The 21,700-nt window shown below is 42.5% G+C and overlaps 1 protein-coding gene across 2 annotated transcripts in view; it reads right to left on the bottom strand.

Moving 5' to 3' along the window:
* The window catches only part of LOC109909789 (mannosyl-oligosaccharide 1,2-alpha-mannosidase IA-like), a 199,021-nt gene that overhangs the window by 57,859 nt on the left and 119,462 nt on the right, over positions 1-21,700 (bottom strand). For both annotated transcript variants that reach the window (XM_020508814.2, XM_020508824.2), the window contains exon 3: positions 16,168-16,283. In XM_020508814.2, coding sequence (XP_020364403.1) covers positions 16,168-16,283 — 116 coding nt within the window. The remainder of the gene's footprint in view (positions 1-16,167; positions 16,284-21,700) is intronic.

The following is a 21,700-nucleotide window of genomic DNA, read 5'->3' as shown; positions in this document are numbered from 1 at the left end:
TAAAAGTGATACACATGAATGGCCAACGTGTTGCCCATTGAAACAGTGGAGTTATGCATACTGTTATACAGTAGCCGTTAGCTAGAGAGTAGGCTTGTCCCATCTTAGAACTAGCATTGCTTCCCACCAACAGCCCTATAAGACTACATTTATATACGTTAAATAAAGTCTCTAGAAGGGAACATTTCAATAAAGCCAGGGGAGAGAGTCAAAGGCGTGCGACAATGTTCGCTGCATTTTACTCACTCTTATGTCTAATGTTTAGAACCGCGGCAGACTATCGATTCTCCTCTGGCAGCCTTAGAAAATATACACCGTCTAGTTCACTGATGACTTTCCACTCCTAACTCTTTTTCGCGTTTTCTCATCACGTTTGCGGCCTTTCCAATTCTCTTTGTTGTGAGTTCCAGGATTTGAAAGTGGCGAAACGGTGCTAGGCTTTACTTCTCCATCTCCCGTTATGTCTGCTTCGACACAACTATCAGGATGGTGCAACTGGGTTAAGATTAAGCTGTCAGAATACACCATCTCAGAGTGCAATTAGTGCTCTGTCAAATCTATTATTATAGCTCCTGGAGCGATTTGCTGTTCGCCAAAGTCAGACCGAGTTTATCAGTGCAATGCTCCATGTGTTATGGGAATGAAGTTAAGAGGTGTTAAGGACTAACACGTGTCCGTGAATGAGATGGCGGTATGTCACCATAATTACAGACACTCATTCTCACCCAAGGTTGAGGTGACAATGGTGCGCTTATTGACTTGGAGACCCTTCAAGAAGGAAATTGCTATCTCAAGAAGCCACGATAAGGAAACTGTAATTGGGTGGCGCTGGAGAGGTTAATTACATCCAATCTAGAACCAGAGTAAAGATGCGGAGCGACTCTATCGTTTTCCGACCATACATTCGTACACACTGTATGAGAAACTCACAAAGTAAAGTCATGTACTTAAAAAAAACTGTGCTACAGTTTGACATTCTTCACAACTGTTAAATTCCAGCCTTGCACGATGTCATTATTAGGTAATGACTGCTGGGCTAATGTGCGACTGAGAAGTTGGCCACGTCTCTTTCAAGACAGTTTAACCACTGACATTCTGTAAGACAAACTGCCAATCCTCTGCCATGGTGACCCAGAGGAGTCGTCTTGCCAACCCGTAGATGAGTGGCCGTTCTATAATGGACCTAAGATGGTGGTGATTAGGGACAGACTTTTAATTTGTCACCAGTGATGTTGGCACTTTGGCAAGGACAGCCATAAAGTACAATGAGGGGACCGTAATGGTGACTACGGTTCAACTGATCTGACTCATGCTACCAAACACAAGCCTTGTAAATCACTCTTCAAACGTCTCATAACAGTTCATTTAGTATGAGTGGTTTATTCCAGAGGCTTCGATGCTGATTGGGTCCATTGATAACGAATTTATATTATATAAGCGTTTCAAAAACATTTAATTAAAATACATTGTTGTGCTTAATTTGCAATTTGTTCTGCCAGATGTTTTCCAGTCATTTATTTCCCAATATAACATTGTTAATTTGCATCACAGGGAATTATTAGGTATTGCATCTACGTCCAAGACCACACACGTTGAGGCTCCGCTGCAAACAATACAGATCGCCTTGGGAAAGCTCAACGCGAAATCCACTGTAGCCACTTCACCTGAAAAACAATGTGATTAAATCTCAGCATCACACCCATACAGTATTATCATGGGTGAAACAATAAACAACTAATAAATCCAAAGTCTCCCCAGAAGGCTTTTCACGCGAATAAATAAAAAGCAATGTGTGCACATTTAATTGCTCCACTTTTCCAGTGCTATGCAGAGTGGAAAATAAAATCAGGTGAAGGAAGGAATAAAGGCGAGCCTGTTGTTTTTCATTCCCTGCCTCTCTCGCCTAACTCTGCTCAGCAGTGCGTCTAATTAGAAGACAACACAGGGCTGTCAGAGTTAACACGCCAGCTCTAACTGCCTCTGTTACTGCCACCCAGAAGAAAACCTTTCTGCGTATGATCCTCTCTCTATTGTAAGAGCACCACCACCTCCAGTACTATCCATACTGTATAGAAGGAGTTGCACTATTCAAGTAAATGATTAGTCTGGGATAGGGCTGTGTCATTGCATTTTGTCAGCCGGTTATTGTCATGCAAAAGCCTACCGGTTTCACCGTAATTGATCGTTAATTAACATAAACACCTTTATAATATCTACATTTTAAAAAGTCTAATAAGTCAATTGAAGATCCACCCTCACAGTAAATCCATGATTTTTTTAGGCAGGTCTAAAGAAACATTATGATATGAAGAAAATGTATTTCAGAAGAACAGAATATGAGTTGGCCTACTGTATGTTAGCTGGCTATGTGCCATGCCATAGGCTGTAGGCTTGTTCATTTAGTAGACAAGATATGCTTATAAGTCCAGTGCCATTCTTTTGTATGATTTAATACCAAGAAGAATAGAATTGAATTTAGTTGAATAAAACAGAAAGGATATTTGTCCCCATTCCAAAGTGAGTACGCATTTGAAGTGGATATGTTGAGCGTAAAAGTGATTATTTGAAACAGGACCTACGGTATATGCTAGATTTAGAGTTATTTGGCAACTTTTCTTGTGAATGATACAAACCTTAAAATGCCTTAGAAGTCAAAAGATATACGGGATGCTTGATGCGACTATAGGCTACTAACGATTTGACATCGTCTCAGGATGCACACACCGTTTTCCCATGAAGTGATCATATTTTCACCCATCGGACTATTCTCAATTTAACATTGTCTTTATTAATATGTTGAATTAGTTTAGATGTAGAATGGCCCGTTATCAAATAGGCAGGAACAGGGGCAAGATTTAAAAAAATACATGTCGCCCGTATTCACTCGAATAGCGAATGGAGGCCACTTTCCCGCTGTTCGTTTCACTCACGTTGGGTAGGCTACTCTGGTTATTTCTCAGTGTGACAGGTGATAATCAGCACAAACTCTGTATGCCATGAGCTCTCCAACCCTGTTGCTGCAGCTACCCAGTGCTTAATCTGGGAAACCAAGTTAAATCTGTTCGGGAACATTGATAGTAACATGCTCCACCGCGAAACATATTTCATGAAACTGTTGACAACCACTCACTCTGCACCTGGAGAAAGGAATGAAGGAGAGAGGAGATGGAAACGCACAGTGGTGAGATATTCTGTAGCTAAAGGTAATGGGTCAGCCTATTAATATAAAAAATGCCCTATTACTTGGCTATTCAAAATCAAATACACATTTGTAGACTAACTCTGGATTTGCTTAATTTAGGGTAGACCAATTATATACTAAAGATATCGTTTTTTTTAAACGTTTATCTTCCAAGCGTAATATGGTTAGGCTATATATTGTATAACGGAAAAATCATTATTTTAATTCCATTTAATTCCATAATTCCATTCCGTTTGGATTTGGGCTCATAATAGGCCTATGTGTATGTATAATCTATAATATGCATAATTGTGTTTTGAATTAATCATCACCGTAGAAAGCACTGTCCGTTTTGTTGTGTTAGGCTTTGAAACAACATCCACAACGACCATGTTTTCCACTCAGTTTCAACCTGTTGTTGAACTTCTTTCTTCAAATTGATTATCACAGTGAGGTGAGTTTTAAGAGCACGTTACTGTTTTGATGATGTGATTTTCGATTGCATTTACGTCAAAGTGGTTAGAGGGACAATAGAGCCCCGAATACCAGGCCATTAGGATCTGATGGTCGTTAGCGATTTGGGTACTACCAATGCATGCCCAGTGTGCATAACAGGAGATTACCATGCCTTAGCGGTCACATAGGATTTTACTGACTGCCGGTGTAAAACGCTCACTGCAACAGCCCTAGTCTTGGAAATGGTCTTATATGGGCATGTACAGGTCTGACTCTTTGTCACTCACTGCACATTCCGGAGGGCAATTTGATTATTTCATAAAGCAGCTGACCAATAATGAAGCTACACAACAGAACATGTAATCCAATGTGGATTTAGGGGCTGTGTGTGTGTTGTAAATGCTACCAGATTGGCATCCAAAAATGGTGCTATATACATATATATCCCACAGCTGTGCCAACGTGCCTGAAAGGAGGTTATGAAAAAAGTTAGTCTAGTGAATCAAATTATCTATGGGGGGGGGGGGGGGGGGGGGTGCATTGCTGTTGTGCCTTGTTAATGTTCTGCTTCAGTGTACAGTGTACAATGTTGTCTTTGTTTGATGCTTGCTTTTCGGTTGGTGAGCATTCAACAAAGCATGGCACTGGTTTTGATCACTCTCTCTGCCAAGATTAGACTGGGACATAAGCCTGATTGGCACATCCCGCTGTGCTTTCAGTGTGCAAGAGGGGCAAATGAGACTGTTATTGAGGCCTGCAATGGACTGCTCAGGCACAAATATAACATTAATGGTATGATTTAATCCTAATCCGGGGCTATCAGAGCCATTGGGTACACAACACACTGCACGTCCAGACTCTAGGATTCAAACCTGTGGCAAAATCTGCACTCGGAAACCAAGCAAATAGATTGAGTTTCGTGGGAAGCTGAACAGATAAGCCAGCATTTAAATAGAGGAGTAGATCACGCCCAAATCAAAGTTGGTGTTAAACCAACAGAGCTGTGATTTAACTCAACTTCACTAATTAGCATGGATTGATTATGAAAGGGACCAATTAGGTGGTGTCACTCAGGTACTCTTTCGTCCACAACCTGGAAGATGTAACTCTGCTAATACCGTTGCTGTGAACAGAAGTTCCTCAGAACTCCTTCCTTTCCTGTCACCAACAGGATGTAAATCCAGGGCTGTTTTTGAAAATGTACAGTACTAATGGGCTTGATTAGCATCACGTCCATAATTAGGCTGTCCTAGACACCGGAGCTTTAGTGACTGCTAACCTCTGGAGCGTGCTAAACAGCACGACCTGGGGAAGGAGCGCTCGCGCTAATTTCTCACTACTAAAAGGGACACTTACAGCATGTAATGTTGGGCCTTTACATGTTGTGACAGTGGTGACATCATCACGCGTTCAAAGATCGGCGCTCTCATAATGCAGTTTTTCCTAGCCAGCTTGCTTCTACACCTGCATTGCTTGCCGTTTGGGGGTTTTAGGCTGGGTTCCTGTACGGCACTTTGTGACATCAGCTGATGTAAGAAGGGCTTGATACATACATTTTATTTGATTAGCAGGCTACATTACTGATCAGCTGATTCGTTAGTTGACATTGAGATAGATTTTGGTTTAAAGACAGAGTCTGAGCAAAGCATGAGGTAACGTCATTTAATTTAAGCACATCTGCGCATTTACTGTATTATCACAAACAATGTTATATGACGGCTGCTGAGAGAGGCTTCTCCAACGGAGATAACGGAGATCAAAACAGAGTATGTGGTCCATTATTATTAGTAGGCTATGTTCCTAGTAGTGCATTATTCTAATAGGCATCAGTGGAGGGCAGCTTTTTGAACTGGAGCTGAGACACAACAAAAACACAACATATCAAAAAGGTCTTGGGTTGTTATGGGTGGGAGGACACTTTGAACTTTTCTTTAGTCATCAATACAACACAGGTCAAGAGTTCACGACCTTCCTGTTTACTCTAGATGTGTTTTATCTTTTATGTAAATACTGCCAGCCATTTTTACTGCCAGCCATAAGACTGTTAGCGGTGGAGTAGATGTGATAGATCAGGTACTTTGATTTCAATGCAACACAATCATTCTGCTACCAGAGTTCCATTCTCTCCGTGATGCATTTTTTAAGAGGGGGCAATATAGAAGGCGTCACCACAAATCATTAAAGTCTTATAGGCCAATATATTCTCGAAATGGTTGGCTGCATACTTTATGAAAGTTCAGATTTCTGAACTCATAAGGGAATGTACAGAAAACAATCTATCCCATAGTGATAGGCTATTCCATATCTTATCCAAAATGCATCCATCCATCTCTCTCTCCCTAACACATACACACCCATGACACTGTCTTGTACCACATCTTCACTGAATACATTATGGCAAAATAAGAGACTGACTAATAATAAATGAATGTCACTAGGGTGATAACTTTGAATTACAGCCCCTCGTCCTCCTCTATCACTCACAATCCCTCCATCTCTCCTATTGTCTGGGGAGTAGAAGGCATTGAAGAGGGGGGAGTTATTGAGAAAAAAAGGTTTGGTGAATGCACCTCAAAGCTGTTCTCTTTGAGTGTACACACAAAGGCACTCAGACACAAATACACACACAAACAAGAACACGACAGCAGACATGTGTCTCCAGGAGTTCACACGCAAGGAGAATGCTCTCATAATGCAGGTCTCTCATTTATTTATTTATCCTTTATTTAACTCATGGGACCCTCCTCCTCTCTCTCTCATTCCATCTCTCCCTCCTTGTTCAGTCCATTTTTCCTCCACGTTGTCACGACTTCTGCCGAAGTCGATACCTCTCCTCGTTCGGGCGGTGCTTGGCGGTCGACGTCACCGGTCTTCTAGCCACCATTGATCCATTTTCCATTGTTTTTTGTCTCGTCTTCCTACTCACCTGGTTCCAATCCCATTCATTCCATATTGCGTATTTAACCCTCTGTTTCCCCTCATGTCCTTGTCAGAGATTGCTTATTGTCATGCTCATGATTTATGGCTTGGTGTGCGACGGGTTCTTGTACCCACATTTATTTGATTATGTACTTTGGTTTTGGAGTTTTTGTTTTACGTTATTAAACTACACCATTTATACCAAGTTTGATTCTCCTGCGCCTGACTTCCATGCCACCTACACACACGGCATGACACACGTCCTTGTTCCTGTGTGTGTGCCAATGGTACATCAGATCAATGTTTTCATCCAAATCTCTAAATGGATTCCCGAGCACTGTCACTATACTGGCTGAAAGGCCAAAATACCATTCTGTCTTATCATTCTCTAATCTGATGTTCATTTGAAAATCCTATAAACACATCTGTGCAGAGCATACAAGGAAAACATTGTTTGCCATCCATCACAATTCATCTCTGATCACCAACCTAATGCCATTGAGCCAGTGCCAATCTCTGCCGACCCACGTCAAGAGCTAAGGCTAGAGACGGAATTCAAACGTCACTGGTGTTACAGTAGATAACAGTATATAGTATCTGTAATAAACCACCCACACATTGTTCTCCTCCAGCAGAGATAGGATGTCAGCAGGATGTCTTGACCTCATGGCTGGGGCATGGCATCTTCAGTCAAGCAGCCCCTCATATGATACATGCCCTCTGGTTTCAGCAGCCCTAATGACTGGAGCCCTGTGGAGCCACGTTTACTGTGGACATGAGGCCAGATCTGGTCAGCCAACAGGCCTACTGAGGTAAACAACAAGAGCCTGATCCAGATCTGCTCCTTGAGCCTAGACAGCTGCAAGGTCTACTAAGTTTGCACAGTGAGCTTCCAGAAATCAGATAGTAAACGCCAACCTACTTAAACCAACTGATAAACAAGGAAGGAAAAACAAGTTTGTACCCAAGGGTGGTCTTCCAGTTTAGAACAGCCGGTAGTCGCAGATGAACGAATACAACCTACTTGTCTTTGGAGCAACAATTCATGTTCTGGCAGAGTAAGTGTAGGGTACAGTATGCAAAACATTTAGATTTATAACCCAGCATTGTTTAGAATAAAAAGCAAAAAAATGTTTACCAAAGCATACCATGATCACATCTTTCTTTATAAGCAACACATTATTGAATCTGCATATGAGCTGTTTATCGAGGCACTTACTGATTACCAGAAACGCATTATGCAAATGTGCACTGGTAAACTGAGTCATCTCCTACCGAAGCAATTCTAATTGAAGTAACGTGTCATTTCTCACAATTAAGGCATAGTTTTTTTTGGGTGAATAGGGGTTCAATAAGGGCACGACAATATATCAATCAGTATGTGATCAATCAGGCCCATCTCTGGGGGACTGAGAAAGTGAATCGCTGCTCTCTCAGCTGACGGTCACTCTACTGTCAGGTTAAAGTTTCAGGCCAATTATACAACTGTACAGCACAGTTTTGGCCTGAGGTACCAATATTCCTCTGAGGGCGAATAGAACAGATATACTCTTCTTCCATCATCTGCATTTGCTAACAAAAGTCAAACTATTTGTCAACTACATTTGAAGACATGAATGTCTGCTTTTCTGGTCAGATAACAACGTGTTCTTTCCATCTTTTCTGCGTGAGTGGAGTTTATTAACCCTCTCTTGACCGCAAGCTGACCTCTGAGGACATTACGGATCTACCGTAAGATATAGCGCAAGTAAGAAGGGTGCACTGTGGGTTTCAATTCATAATAGATATCCTCTTTCCGTCTTAATAGAGGCACATGTACAGTACCAGTCAACCGTTTGGACACACCTACTCATTCAATGGTTTCTTTGTTTTTTCTCATTCAATGGTTTCTTTATTCTACATTGTAGAATAATAGTGAAGACATCAAAACTATGAAATAACACACATGGAATCATGTAGTAACCAACAAAGTGTTAAACAAATCAAAATATATTTGAGATTCTTCAAAGTAGCAAACCTTTGCCTTGATGACAGCTTTGCACACTATTGGAATTCTCTCAACCAGCTTCATGAGGTAGTTACCTGGAATGCATTTCGAATAACAGGTGTGCCGTGTTAAAAGTTAATTTGTGGAATTTCTTTCCTTCTTAATTAATGCCTTTGAGCCAATCAGTTGTGTTGTGACAAGGTAGGGTTGGATACATAAGATAGCCCTATTTGGTAAAAGACCAAGTCCATATTATGGGAAAAACAGCTCAAATAAGCAAAGAGAAACGACAGTGCATCATTCCTTTAAGACACAAAGGTCAGTCAATATGGAACATTTCAAGAACTTTAAAGGTTTCTTTAAGTACAGTCGCAAAAACTACCAAGCGTTATGATGAAACTGGCTCTCATGAGGACCGCCACAGGAATGGAATACCCAGAGTTACCTCTGTTGCAGAGGATAAGTTCATTAGAGTTACCAGCCTCAGAAATTTCAGCCCAAATACATTCTTCACAGAGTTCAAGAAACAGACACATCTCAACATCAACTGTTCAGAGAAGACTCCGTGAATCAGGCCCTCATGGTCAAATTGCTGCAAAGAAACCATTGTGCACTGGTAAAATGAGTCATCTCATACTGAAGCACCAATAACAAAAAAATACTTTCTTTGGCCAAGAAACACGAGCAATGGACATTAGACTGGTGGAAATCTGTCCTTTGTTCTGATGAGTCCAAATATGAGATTTTTGGTTCCAACAGAATATGTGAATGGATGATCTCCACATGTGTACTGTAGTTTCCACTGTGAAGCATGGAGGAGGAGGTGTGATGGCATGGTGGTGCTTTGCTGGTGACACTGTCAGGGATCTATTTAGAATTCAAGGCACACTTAACCAGCATTGCTATCACAGCATTCTGCAGTGATACGACATCCCATCTGGATTGCGCATAGTGGGACTATCATTTGTTTTTCAACAGGACAATGACCCAACACACCTCCAGGCTGTGTAAGGGCTATTTGACCAAGAAGGAGAGCGATGGAGTACTGCATCAGATGACCTGGCCTCCACAGTCACCCGATTTCAACCAAATTGAGATGGTTTAAGATGAGTTGGACCACAGAGTGAAGGAATAGCAGCCAACAAGTGCTCAGCATATGTGGGAACTCCTTCAAGACTGTTGGAAACGCATTACAGGTGAAGCTGGTTGAGAGAATGCCAAGTGTATGCAAAGCTGTCATCAATGCAAAGGGTGGCTATTTTGACACTTTTTTGATTACTACATGATTCCATATGTGTTATTTTATAGTGTTGATGTTTTCACTATTATTCTACAATGTAGAACATAGTAAAAATAAAGAAGAACCCTTGAATGAGTAGGTGTGTCCAAAATGTCACTGGTACTGTAGAAGAACCATGAGCAAAAACACAGTAACACATCCAACCTGGTGTGTTTGGTGCAAACAACCAAGCAGGATGGGTCCCTGAAGTGCTTTGCCTGGTCCCGTTACACATGAATCTCTTGGCCAAATCAGGGAGCACATTAAGTGTTCTCTCACATCACACATCACTCTCTTGACCTTTCAGTGTAACAACAGCCTGCGGGAACATTGCAAGGCTCCCCTCTCTTGCCTCTCAGTTTTGCCCCTGTGCTTCTGGCCTGTTTACATACACTTTGCTTTGAAATGCAAGCATCTGCGCTCCCTCCAGGCAGGGAAAAGCGACACGCTACACAAGAGATAAACAAAGCTCCTTCCCCTCAGCCCTCTCCAAAACGACACCCATGAGAGACTCTCTAACACTGAAGTCTCAATTCAGACATCTTGCTGGAATTGCAGGGCCTGGATGTGCTAATTATCCAGTCACTTGATGGTCTTTGTTAAGAGCACTGGTGTTTTCTAGTGCAACTTTAATTACCGTGCTAATAATGGTTAGGTTGTAGGTGGTAGGGAACCTTTCCTATTTTAGGTAGACCTTGAGAGAGAGACTCACCTGTCATTGGCCTAGAAGTTATTAGTGTAGATTATAGGCCTATTCCATTGACGTACGAAGGAATACGCATACTGAAATGTCACAAAGAGGATAAGGATATAGCTTGTCTGTGATCACTTGCACAGTTACCCAGTTTGCCCTCAGAATATCTAAGAGAGAACGATGCGCTGAAGAAAAAAACGATGCGCTGAAGCCACAAGAGACAGCTGCTCTGTCTGGATAGATCACAGTGGCCTGTTCTCTTTGAAACACAATCACAAACCTCACGGAGACTTTTCCTCTGAGAGACGGAATCCGAGAGATGTTAGAATGACTACGATGGAGGAACGGCGAGCTGAGAAAGGCAATAGAGGAGAATTGAAGGCGAGAGCCTCGAAGGAGGGGTAATTGGGGATAGATCTGTCAATAGGGGATAAAAGCCAACCGGTAAGAGTTCATTAATCACTTTCTATTAGCCACCCTGATGAGAGACTGAGACTGGAGACCTGCAAGAGGAAAAAACAATTTATCTCTTTTTACCCACAGCATTCACTAGACTAACCAAGGGACCCGAAACCCGAAGAAAACAACCCCTTAAAAACTAAGATGGGGCTATAAGAGAAGGATCGAAATCCCTATCTCGGGCAGCCAGAGACCACCAAACCCCAAAACACTAATCAACACTGACATCTCCAACTATTAAATCGGGCTTGAAACAGATAAACAGCCTGTGGAATTTTGCAAAGTTAACACTAGATGGGAGGCATTCTGAAGTTGCTCTCGTCTTTCTAATTGGATGAGTCACTGGAGGAAAGTGTATGATCAGAGTATTCCGTCTCCATAGGAACTCGTCAGGATTTGCAGCAGGATTTTGGGGAGTTTGTTTTAGTTTCGGCAACAGAGGAGAGAGACATTTGACTGACTTAATTAATTCACTCAGCAGCACAAAGATAAATACACTTGACTTTGAGTCTGCTCTCATACATCTCTATTTCCCACAGCATTAAGTGTAGCCTTCTATTCTCCACTCGACTTTGTGGAGAAAATCAACATGGCTTCTGATCACTCACAAAGCTCTTTAGTGGATCAATCTGAAAACATATACACTGAACAAAAATACAAAAGAGACATGCAGCAATTTAAAAGATTTTACCGAGTTACAGTTCTTATGAAGAAATCTGTCAATTGAAATAAATTCAGTAGGCTCTAATCTATGGATTTCACATGACTGGGAATACAGATATGCATCTGTTGGTCACAGATACCTTTAAAAAAAAGGTAGGGGCGTGGATCAGAAAACCAGTCAGTATCTGGAGTGACCACCAATTTGCCTCATGCAGCACAACATAATAGAGTTGATCAGGCTGTTGATTGTGACCTGTGAAATGTTGTTCCACTCCTCTTCTACGGCTGTGTGCGAAGTTGCTGGATATAAGTGGGACTTGTGCAAGAATTGAAAAAGATATATTCAATAATACAAATAATAATAATTAAAACAGTATATTGAAAGGTAAGCGCCACACTGAAACGTTTTATTTTGAAAGGATAACGTCGCATCGCTTATTGTTGCTGACTTTACACAACTGACTTTACCCCCACTGATCCAATGAAATGACAGATTTCTTGACACACACACACACACACACACACACACACACACACACACACACACACACACACACACACACAGATCCAATAACATGTTTTATTCTGCAACACAATTTTAAATATGAGACAATCAGATAATACAGATCATCTTCTGACAGCTAGCTTGATTGACTAACTACGCAGTTGAGTTTTGCAGGCGTTGCACATGTGGATAGTTAGCTGTCATTTCACTCACGAAGGCTAGCTGTCAGAGTAAAATCATGGACAAGTTTTTAAAATGTGCAGCTGACTTTAAGCTGACTTTTAAAAAAAAGAAGTAAAATGTCAATATCTGGAGGCCTCACAAGATTCATTGAAGAAAAGGCACTTCGCATCATACCTTGTGGCCCAGCGCATTGCTAAGTGCAAAAATCCCACACCAGCGCAGAGGATCTCATACTCCCTGCTGCGATTGATATGTGAACTGAAATCTTGGGAAAGTCAGCCGCCAACAAACTTAAAACCACACCCCTATCCAATGACACCATGAGGAGAATCCAGGACATGTCTGGGGACATAACGTGCCAGACATCAGAGCACATCAGTGCAAATGGCCATTACGCACAGCAGCTTGATGAATCTACAGATGTAGCTCACCATGCGATTCTAATGGTCTATGTCAGACACGTCTGGGATAATAACTTCGAGGAGCAGTTCATTTTTAATGCTGATTTGCCCACCACCTCCACTGCAGGGGCTATCTTTAACACAATGGACATGCACATGGGCTCCGTGGGACTGGCCTGGGATGGGTGTGTCGGTGTGACCACTGCTGCTGATGGGGCAGCTGCCATGGCGGGAAAGCACTCCGGGGTAGTAAAGCGGATCCTGGAGAGAGCACAAAGTGCGACGTGGAACCACTGCTTCCTACACAGGGAGGCATTGGCAGCGAAGGACATGGTGCCTGAGCTCCACGCCACTCTTCAGGATGTGATCAAGTGTGTCAACTATATCAAAAAGAGTTCCACGAAAAGCAGGTGTTTCCAGGCCTTCTGTGGGGATATGAGGAGCGAGTACCAGCAGGTGCTTTATCGTGCAGAGGTCCGCTGGATTTCCAGGGGTAAAGTGTTGGGTCTCTTTTATGAACTCCGAGCGGAGATTGCTGCGTTTCCTTCGGAAAAGAAGTCACCTCTGGCCGAACATTTCGATTGTGAGGAATGGATCACACAGGTTGCCTACCTGGTGGATATTTGTGATCGTTTGAATTCTCTCAATGTGTCACTGCAATGGAGGGGGCACAATCGATTTCTACAGAGGGACGAAATGGATGCCTTCAAGATGAAGCTTACCGTTTGGGCAAATCATGTTTCTAACGTGAGTATTGACATGTTTCCTAATGCTGATTTAGAGATTCATAATCTGATCAACAAAGCGCACGGCGACACACTGAAAAAAAAACATTAGACAGCATCTTGTCAAGCTGCAGGGAAAGTTTTGCGACTACTTCCCAGAGGAGAACAGGAGACAAGACGACTGGATACGGGACGGGACCCCTTTCGAGTGGAGATGGGAGGCGTTGCCAAGCAACGAAGAGGATCAGCTGGTGGAGCTGTCATTGGATCACGGACTGAGCATGCGCTTCCCGGAAATGACACTGCCACAGTTCTGGTGCAGCGTAGTGGGAGAATATCCTGCTCTCGCCTGTCATGCAATCAGAATCATGCTGCCGTTCAGCACTACCTATCTGTGTGAAAGTGGCTTCTCTGCTATGGCAGTGCTGGAAACAAACTCAAAGCAGAAACAAACTGGACAGCCAGCCTGACCTCCGAGTTGCCCTGTCAACCATCACCCCAGACTTCAATAAACCTATCAAACTAAAGAAACAACCCCCCCCCCCTTTCCCACTCATAGGCCACACACACACACACGCACACACACACACACACACACACACACACACACACACACACACACAAAATAAATAAACAGGTTAATGAGTTATTTTTCAATATGTTAATTATTGTTGTTAATTAATTCTGAAATTCATTTGACATTTTATTGAACTGTACACCTTAAAAAACTTTAAGGTTGTGAAGCTATTCACATGGTAATTGCTGATTAATAATTTCTAATGATTCGTTTTTTCTATTGTAAACACTGGTATATGTTACTGTACGTTTAACATTATTAGACTGGTTATGATGTCATGTTCTGAGTGATAATTTATTACACCCAACTCCTGAACTGGTCGCCTAATTAAAATGGCTTATTCTCTTCAATTGGTACATGTTTTATAAGGTTAATATGGCTGTAATGACTTTCTTTACTACCACAACTGAGACAGAGCCTATTTTGCAAGTGAAGCCTGCCCAAGAAGCCAGCTGCAATACAACATTACTCAATTGTCATTGCCAAATTTGGGTCCCCAGCCAAAACCTCAATCCCTATATGTCAATTAGATCCCTGACCCAGTTCCCAAAGTATGGTGACTTTGACCTAGTGGCCTGGCGTCCATCACAGGACAGATATCCGTCCACTCAGACGAGGAGACCCTCAGGGACAACTGATCAGAGGAGTTGGAGAAGTGAATGGTGACAGATTGACCTCGCTAGCCCAGTGACAAAGTGTGGCCGGGAGTGTAAATCCTCCCTGGGTGTCTTCATGATGCTGACGAGGTTGCTGTTTGTCATGGGCTGCCATTACTGAGTGTCTCTTGCCCTGGCTTTCTCTGCCAAGACCAGGAGCTTCTCATCTTCATACTGCCCAACTGCGAGGGAGAGACTGAAAAGCTGGGTGTGTGAGCATGTGTGTGAGTGAAAGAACAACAGAGGAATAAAGGGAGAATGAGAAAGGAGCGAGATATGGCTTGCTTTGTGTGTCTAAAATTGTGTCAATGTTCTGTACAAAAATTGTACACATGATAATGCATGTGTACCATCTTTTGCATGTCAACATCTATCTAAGCCTAGCTCATCTAAGCCTAGCTCATCTAAGCCTAGCTCATCTAAATTCACAGCAACTATTAAGAGCACATCAAACACGTCACTCAGGAGGTTCGAGTAGATTTCAGTATAATTCCCAAAGAGGGACAAAGCCGAAGTGCTATAGGGAATAGCCAGATCAATGAATAATAGAAAATAATAGAAAATAATAGAAAATGCTGACCTCAGACAATGTATCACCGTAACACATTAAAGACATCTCTTAGCCAGTAGATGTCAGAGAGGCGATATTTGATTAGTGACTAAACCAAATAGACTTTGGACAAAATTAACTATCCCAATGGGGGACTTACACAAAGTGTGGAAACAGAGTGGAACGGAGGGCCTATAAACTAGTCCGTTAGCAACAGGGCACACAAAGCCTGGCGGCACTTACCTTGCTGGCTGGCACCATCATTCTCACTCACTCACTTTCCACATAATGTCCAAACTGGCAGACCTCTCTGTTCCCGACCCCGAGAAGAAGTCTATTATCATGGAATTACACAATGGGGAGGCCAATGACCTCCTCTCTCTCTCTATGCTTCCACATACATTCTCTCTTAGTCTGTCCCTCTTTTATTCATCCAATCCCACAGCACACAGAGTTCTGGGAGAGTTCAAATAATCCCATGGCACAGTAAGAAAGCGTGGTTAGAATGGATCAGTTGTTCAGGGTTGGCCACACAAGACATCCTTTATTCCATCTGGAATGTCCTTTATAGCTCTGGCAAACTGACCCACTCCCTGGACAGGACTTTGGGTCCGTCGGGGGACAATCGACTTAAAATCAACCTGGCACAGTAAGACCACTGGTGAGAACTTTATCAAGTGTATGTCAACCTAACACGGGCCAAGTCAGACAGACTACTTCTAGTGTTGGGGTAGTTGATTGGTACTCCAACATAAATGGCAGAGTAACTATCCAATAAAATCGAGGGATTGAAAACTTGGTCAATCAGGGGAAAATATATGGCTTAAAATCATTCGAAGCACTAAGACCCCTACTGAGAGTGTTTGTGGTAGACGACTGGTCCTCCAACTTGAATGGCAGAGATAATATCAAATGAGTGAATTTGATCTTACCGAGTTCAGGTCAAGGCTGGTCTCCACCCACTCCTTTGCGTCATTGTATTCGTCCATTAATCCCATTATATACAGCGTGTCCAGAGAATCCACGATGGAGGCTCCCCTCAAACCACCTGTAAAACACACAGGACACAGAACAGTCAGAACCATGGGGTATAGGGACTTGCAGTGCCAGACATCATACAGCATTCTTGTTCTGGGAGAAATTAGAATGACTAGAGTTGAGGCTCAGAGACATAAAGCAGACAGAAGTACCAAGACTGCAAAGTAAAGTTAAGAAATGCCCTGAAATACCAAACCACAGTGGCACCAACTACAGCTATCACATCTGCATTTTGAATCTCGAATTCTGGTATGACATTGTGTAGGCTGGATGAAAAGCATTTACCTCCAAGATGAACAGTAACAGTCTAGCCTGCTGCATTCCTAATTGTATTCAGTAGAGGAACTGTGATCCCTATGCTCCAATGGCTGGTTTTAGATGCACTTCATTTGAGGTTATTAAATTCCCCTCACAACCGTAATAAGCAATGTTCAGAGGCTTTTATTCAATCCCACAGCCCCTAAGAGCAAGATCGGAGGGTCTTTTTCTTCTCATATGAAGAAATATGCGGTTCGTGGCTGGCTGTAATGGAAAGAGCTGTGAACAGAGGAATATGTGTCCTTATTGTGTTATTGAGCAAAATAGTTGCAGGAGAGACACACCAACTGAAAGCCTGAGAATGGAGTGATAACAGTAGAAACTAACATATAGCGCAGGACTAGCCATTACATGCACTGGAGGGCTTGAAAACAGAACTATAGGTACAGTAACCGATTCTGCTAAAAATATGATGTGCAACTTCATGTTCACCCCTAAACAGAGCTCAACACAGAGACTGTGTCTATCTGACGCAACAACGCAGCAACACAGCAACCTGGCACATGAAAGTGGCGCGATTCCTATAAGCAGCTATTGTGTCGCTCGTCAGATATGCAAATGAAAAAATTGTATCCTGAGGCGACAAAATATTCATGAAGCAGAGGCAACAGAACACTGGAGGCAAAAAGGGGAGCGATTCTAGCTGATAGTTTCTCTAACCGGAGTCATTTGAATTTGGCCAGACTGTGCAATGCAGGGGCGGCTAAGACGGCAAGGGTTTGGCTTGTCTGATGTGGTTTGGGTGGCGGAGACAGACGTCAAACTCTCTTATCGTCACGCTAGCCTCCTCCCTGCAAACCCCAACTCAGCTTTCCTCTGCCCTCGATTACAATGGCTTGCTAAAGTATTCGCCCCCCTTGGAATCTTTTCTACAACCTGGAATTAAAATGTATTTTTGGGAGGTTTGTATCATTTGATTTACACAACATGCCTACCACTTTGTAGATGCAAAATACAAACAAGAAATAAGACCAAAAAAACAGACAGCTTGAGCATGCATAACTATTCATCCCCCAAAGTCAATACTTTGTACAGCCATCTTTTGCAGCAATTACAGCTGCAAGTCTCAAGGGGTATGTCTCTATAAGCTTGGCACATCGAGCCACTAGGATTTTTGCCCATTCTTCAAAGCAAAACTTATCCAGCACCATCAAGTTGGATGGGTTCCACAGATGTACAGCAATCTTTAAGTCATACTACAGATTCTCAATTGGATTGAGGTCTGGGCTTTGATTAGGCCATTCCAAGACATTTACATTTTTCCCCTTAAACCAGTCCAGTGTTGCTTTAGCAGTATGCTCAGGGTCATTTCCTGGTGGAAGATTAACAGGTTTCCCTCAAGAATTTCCCTGTATTTAGCACCATCCTTCATTCCTTCAATTCTGACCAGTTTCCCAGTCCCTGCCGGTGAAAAACATCCCCATAGCATGATGCTGCCACCACCATGCTTCACTGTGGGGATGGTTTTCTAGGGGTGATGTGAGGTGTTGGGTTTGCGCCAGACATAGTGTTTTCCTTGATGGCCAAAAAGCTCAATTTTAGTCTCATCTAACCAGAGTACCTTCTTCCATATATTTGAGGAGTCTTCCAAATGCCTTTTGGCGAACACCAAATGTGTTTTCTTATTTTTTTTCGTTAAGCAATAGCTTTTTTCTGGCCACTCTTCCGTAAAGCCCAGCTCTGTGGAGTGTACGGCTTAAAGTGGTCCTATGGACAGATACTCCAATCATCCCATTGTGGAACTTTGTAGCTCCTTCAGGATTATCTTTGGTCTCGTTGTTGCCTCTCTGATTAATGCCCTCCATGCCTGGTCCGTGAGTTCTGGTGGGCGGCCCTCTCTTGGCAGGTTTGTTGTGGCGTCATATTCTTTCTATTTTTTAATAATGGATTTAATGGTGCTCCGTGGGATGTTCAAAGTTTCAGATATTTTTTTTTATAACCCAACCCTGATCTGTACTTCTCCACATCTTTGTCCCTGACTTGTTCAGAGAGATCCTTGGTCTTCATGGAAGCTGCTTGCTTTGTGTTGCCCCTTGCTTAGTGGTGTTGCAGACTCTGGGGCCTTTCAGAACAGGTGTATATATACTGAGATCATGTGACAGATCATGTGACACTTAAATAAAGTCCACCTGTGTGCAAGCTAACTAATTATGTGACTTCTGAAGGTAATTGGTTGCACCAGATCTTATTTAGGGACTTCATAGCAAATGGGGTGAAAACATATGCACGCACCACTTTTCTGTTTTTACATTTTTTAAGTTTTTTTAACCAATATTTTTTTTTACATTTCACTTCACCAATTTTGACTATTTTGTGAAAGTCCATTACATGAAATCCAAATAAAAATCAATTTAAATTACAGGTTGTAATGCAACAAAATAGGAAAAACGCCAAGGGGGATAAATACTTTTGCAAGGCACTGTATATTTGGCCTCAGATGTATTTCTAATCTAAATAATCATAGCATGTAATATTAGCCTACAGTATGCGCTTTTCAGATTACCCAGAAAGCCTCTCACATTGTTGACCTTTCACTCTACCACATTGCCAACTGAGGTCAGCTGATAAGGTCAGTGGAGAGGGCCGGAGGGTGCAGGGATGAAGGTTCGTAGGTGACATGGCTGAGTGATTGGCGTCATATATGCCCATGGCCTCGCCGGCTGATACAGTACAGTCAAGTTACACACTCTCAGCCCTATGTCATATACAGTTGAAGTCGGAAGTTTACACACACTTAGATTGGAGTCATTAAAACTAGTTTTTCAACCACTTCACAAATTTCTTGTCAACAAACTATAGTTTTGGCAAGTCAGTTAGGACATCTACCTCGTGCATGACACAAGTCATTTATCCAACAATTGTTTACAGACAGATTATTTCACTTGTAATTTTCTGTATCACAATTCCAGTAGGTCAGAAGTTTGCATACACTAAGTTGACCGTGCCCTTTAAATAGCTTGAGAAAATTATGTCATGGCTTTAGAAGATTATGATACGCAAATTTACATAATTTGAGTCAATTGGAGGTGTATCTGTGGATGTATTTCAAGGCCTACCTTCAAACTCAGTGCCTCTTTGCCTGACATCATAGAAAAATCCAAAGAAATCAGCCAAGACACAAGTCTGGTTCATCATTGGGAACGCTCAGCAAAGAAGAAGCCACTGCTCCAAAACTGCCATAAAAAAGCCAGACTACGGTTTGCAACTGCACATGAGGACAAAGATCATACTTTTTGGAGAAATATCCTGTTTGGCCAAATGGAACTGTTTGGCCATAATGACCATCGTTATGTTTAGAGGAAAAAGGGGGAGGTGTCATGTCCTGACCTTAGTTCCTTGTTTTTATTTCTATTTTATGTTGGTCGGGGCGTGAGTTGTGGTGGGCATTCTATGTGTTGTTCTAGTTTTGGTTTTCTATGTGTTTGGCCTGGTATGGTTCTCAATCAGAGGCAGCTGTCAATCGTTGTCTCTGATTGAGAACCATACTTAGGCAGCCTGTTTTTCCCACTTGAGTTGTGGGTGATTGTTTTCTGTGTTTGTTTCCTCCATACAGAACTGTTTAGTTTTTCGTTTCTGTCTTTCACTTTGCTATTTTGTACTTACCATACTGCACATTGGTCCGATCTTTCATACTCCTCGTCAGAGGAAGACGAATCGCGTTACAGGAGGCCGAAGAACACCAAGCCGAAGAACACCATCCCAACCGTGAAGCACGGGGGTGGCAGCTTCATGTTGTGGGTGTGCTTTGCTGCAGGAGGGTCTGGTGCACTTCACAAAATAGATGTCATCGTGAGGCAGGAAATATATTGAATATATATATATATATATATATTGGATATATTGAAGCTACATGTGAAGGCATCAGTCAGGAAGTTAAAGCTTGGTCGCAAATGTTTCTTCCAAATGGACAATGACCCCAAGCATACTTCCAAATTTGTGGAAAAATGCAGGGACAACAAAGTCAAGGTATTGGAGTGGCCATCACAAAGCCCTGACCTCAATCATATAGAAAATTTGTGGGCAGAACTGAAAAAGCGTGTGCGAGCAAGGAGGCTTACAAAACTGACTCCGTTACACCAGCTCTGTCAGGAGGAATGGGCCATAATTCACCCAACTTACTGTGGGAAGCTTGTGGAAGGCTACCTGAAACGTTTGACCCAAGTTAAACAATTTAAAGGCAATGCTACCAAATACTAATTGATTGTATGTAAACTTCCGACTCACTTAGAATGTGATGAAAGAAAGAAAAGCTGAAATAAATCATTCTCTCTACTATTATTCTGACATTTCACATTCTTAAAATAAAGTGGTGATCCTACCTGACCTAAGACAGGGAATTTTTACTAGGATTAAATGTCAGGAATTGTGAAAAACTGAGTTTAAATGTATTTGGCTAAGGTGTATGTAAACTTCTGACTTCTTCAACCGTATTAGGGCTGTTGGTCCCACTATATGGATAGTCCAGATGTTCCATCTCTAGATGGTCTTCAGATGGTCATACTATCAACACACTATACGTTGCTATGCAATTGCTTTGTAAGGTTATGGCTAGGGTTAAGTTTAGGGTCAGAGCTAGGGTCACGGTTAGTAGATAGATAGTGTTACCAGGCTATTTACTCAATTTTATCCCTTGGAGGACTGCAGTGCTTTTCTCAGTCATAATTCTTCACACAGCCACTTTGCTCCACACCTTTAAGTCTGATGAGTGGTTGCAGGGCTCAGTGACAGGGCTCTCAGTGTGTTGTCTCTCCCCTGCCACGGCCAGTTGCCTCCTATCTAATACATGCATCCCTACCCACCAACCACGCAGCTAGTCACCTCCCATCTACCACACACCCCTACCCACCAACCATGCAGCTAATCACCTCCCATCAGCCACACACCCTTACCCACCAACCACGCAGCTAGTCACCTCCCATCTACCACACACCCCTACCCACCAACCACGCAGCTAATCCCCTCCCATCAGCCACACACCCTTACCCACCAACCACGCAGCTAGTCACCTCCCATCTACCACACACCCCTACCCACCAACCACGCAGCTAGTCACCCTCCCATCAGCCACACACCCTTACCCATCAACCACGCAGCTAGTCACCTCCCATC

The sequence above is a fragment of the Oncorhynchus kisutch genome, linkage group LG2, assembly GCF_002021735.2.
Source record: "Oncorhynchus kisutch isolate 150728-3 linkage group LG2, Okis_V2, whole genome shotgun sequence".
Lineage (NCBI taxonomy): Eukaryota > Metazoa > Chordata > Actinopteri > Salmoniformes > Salmonidae > Oncorhynchus > Oncorhynchus kisutch.
The sequence above is the reverse complement of the archived record's forward strand: the minus strand, read 5'-3'. Positions and strand labels throughout refer to the sequence as shown.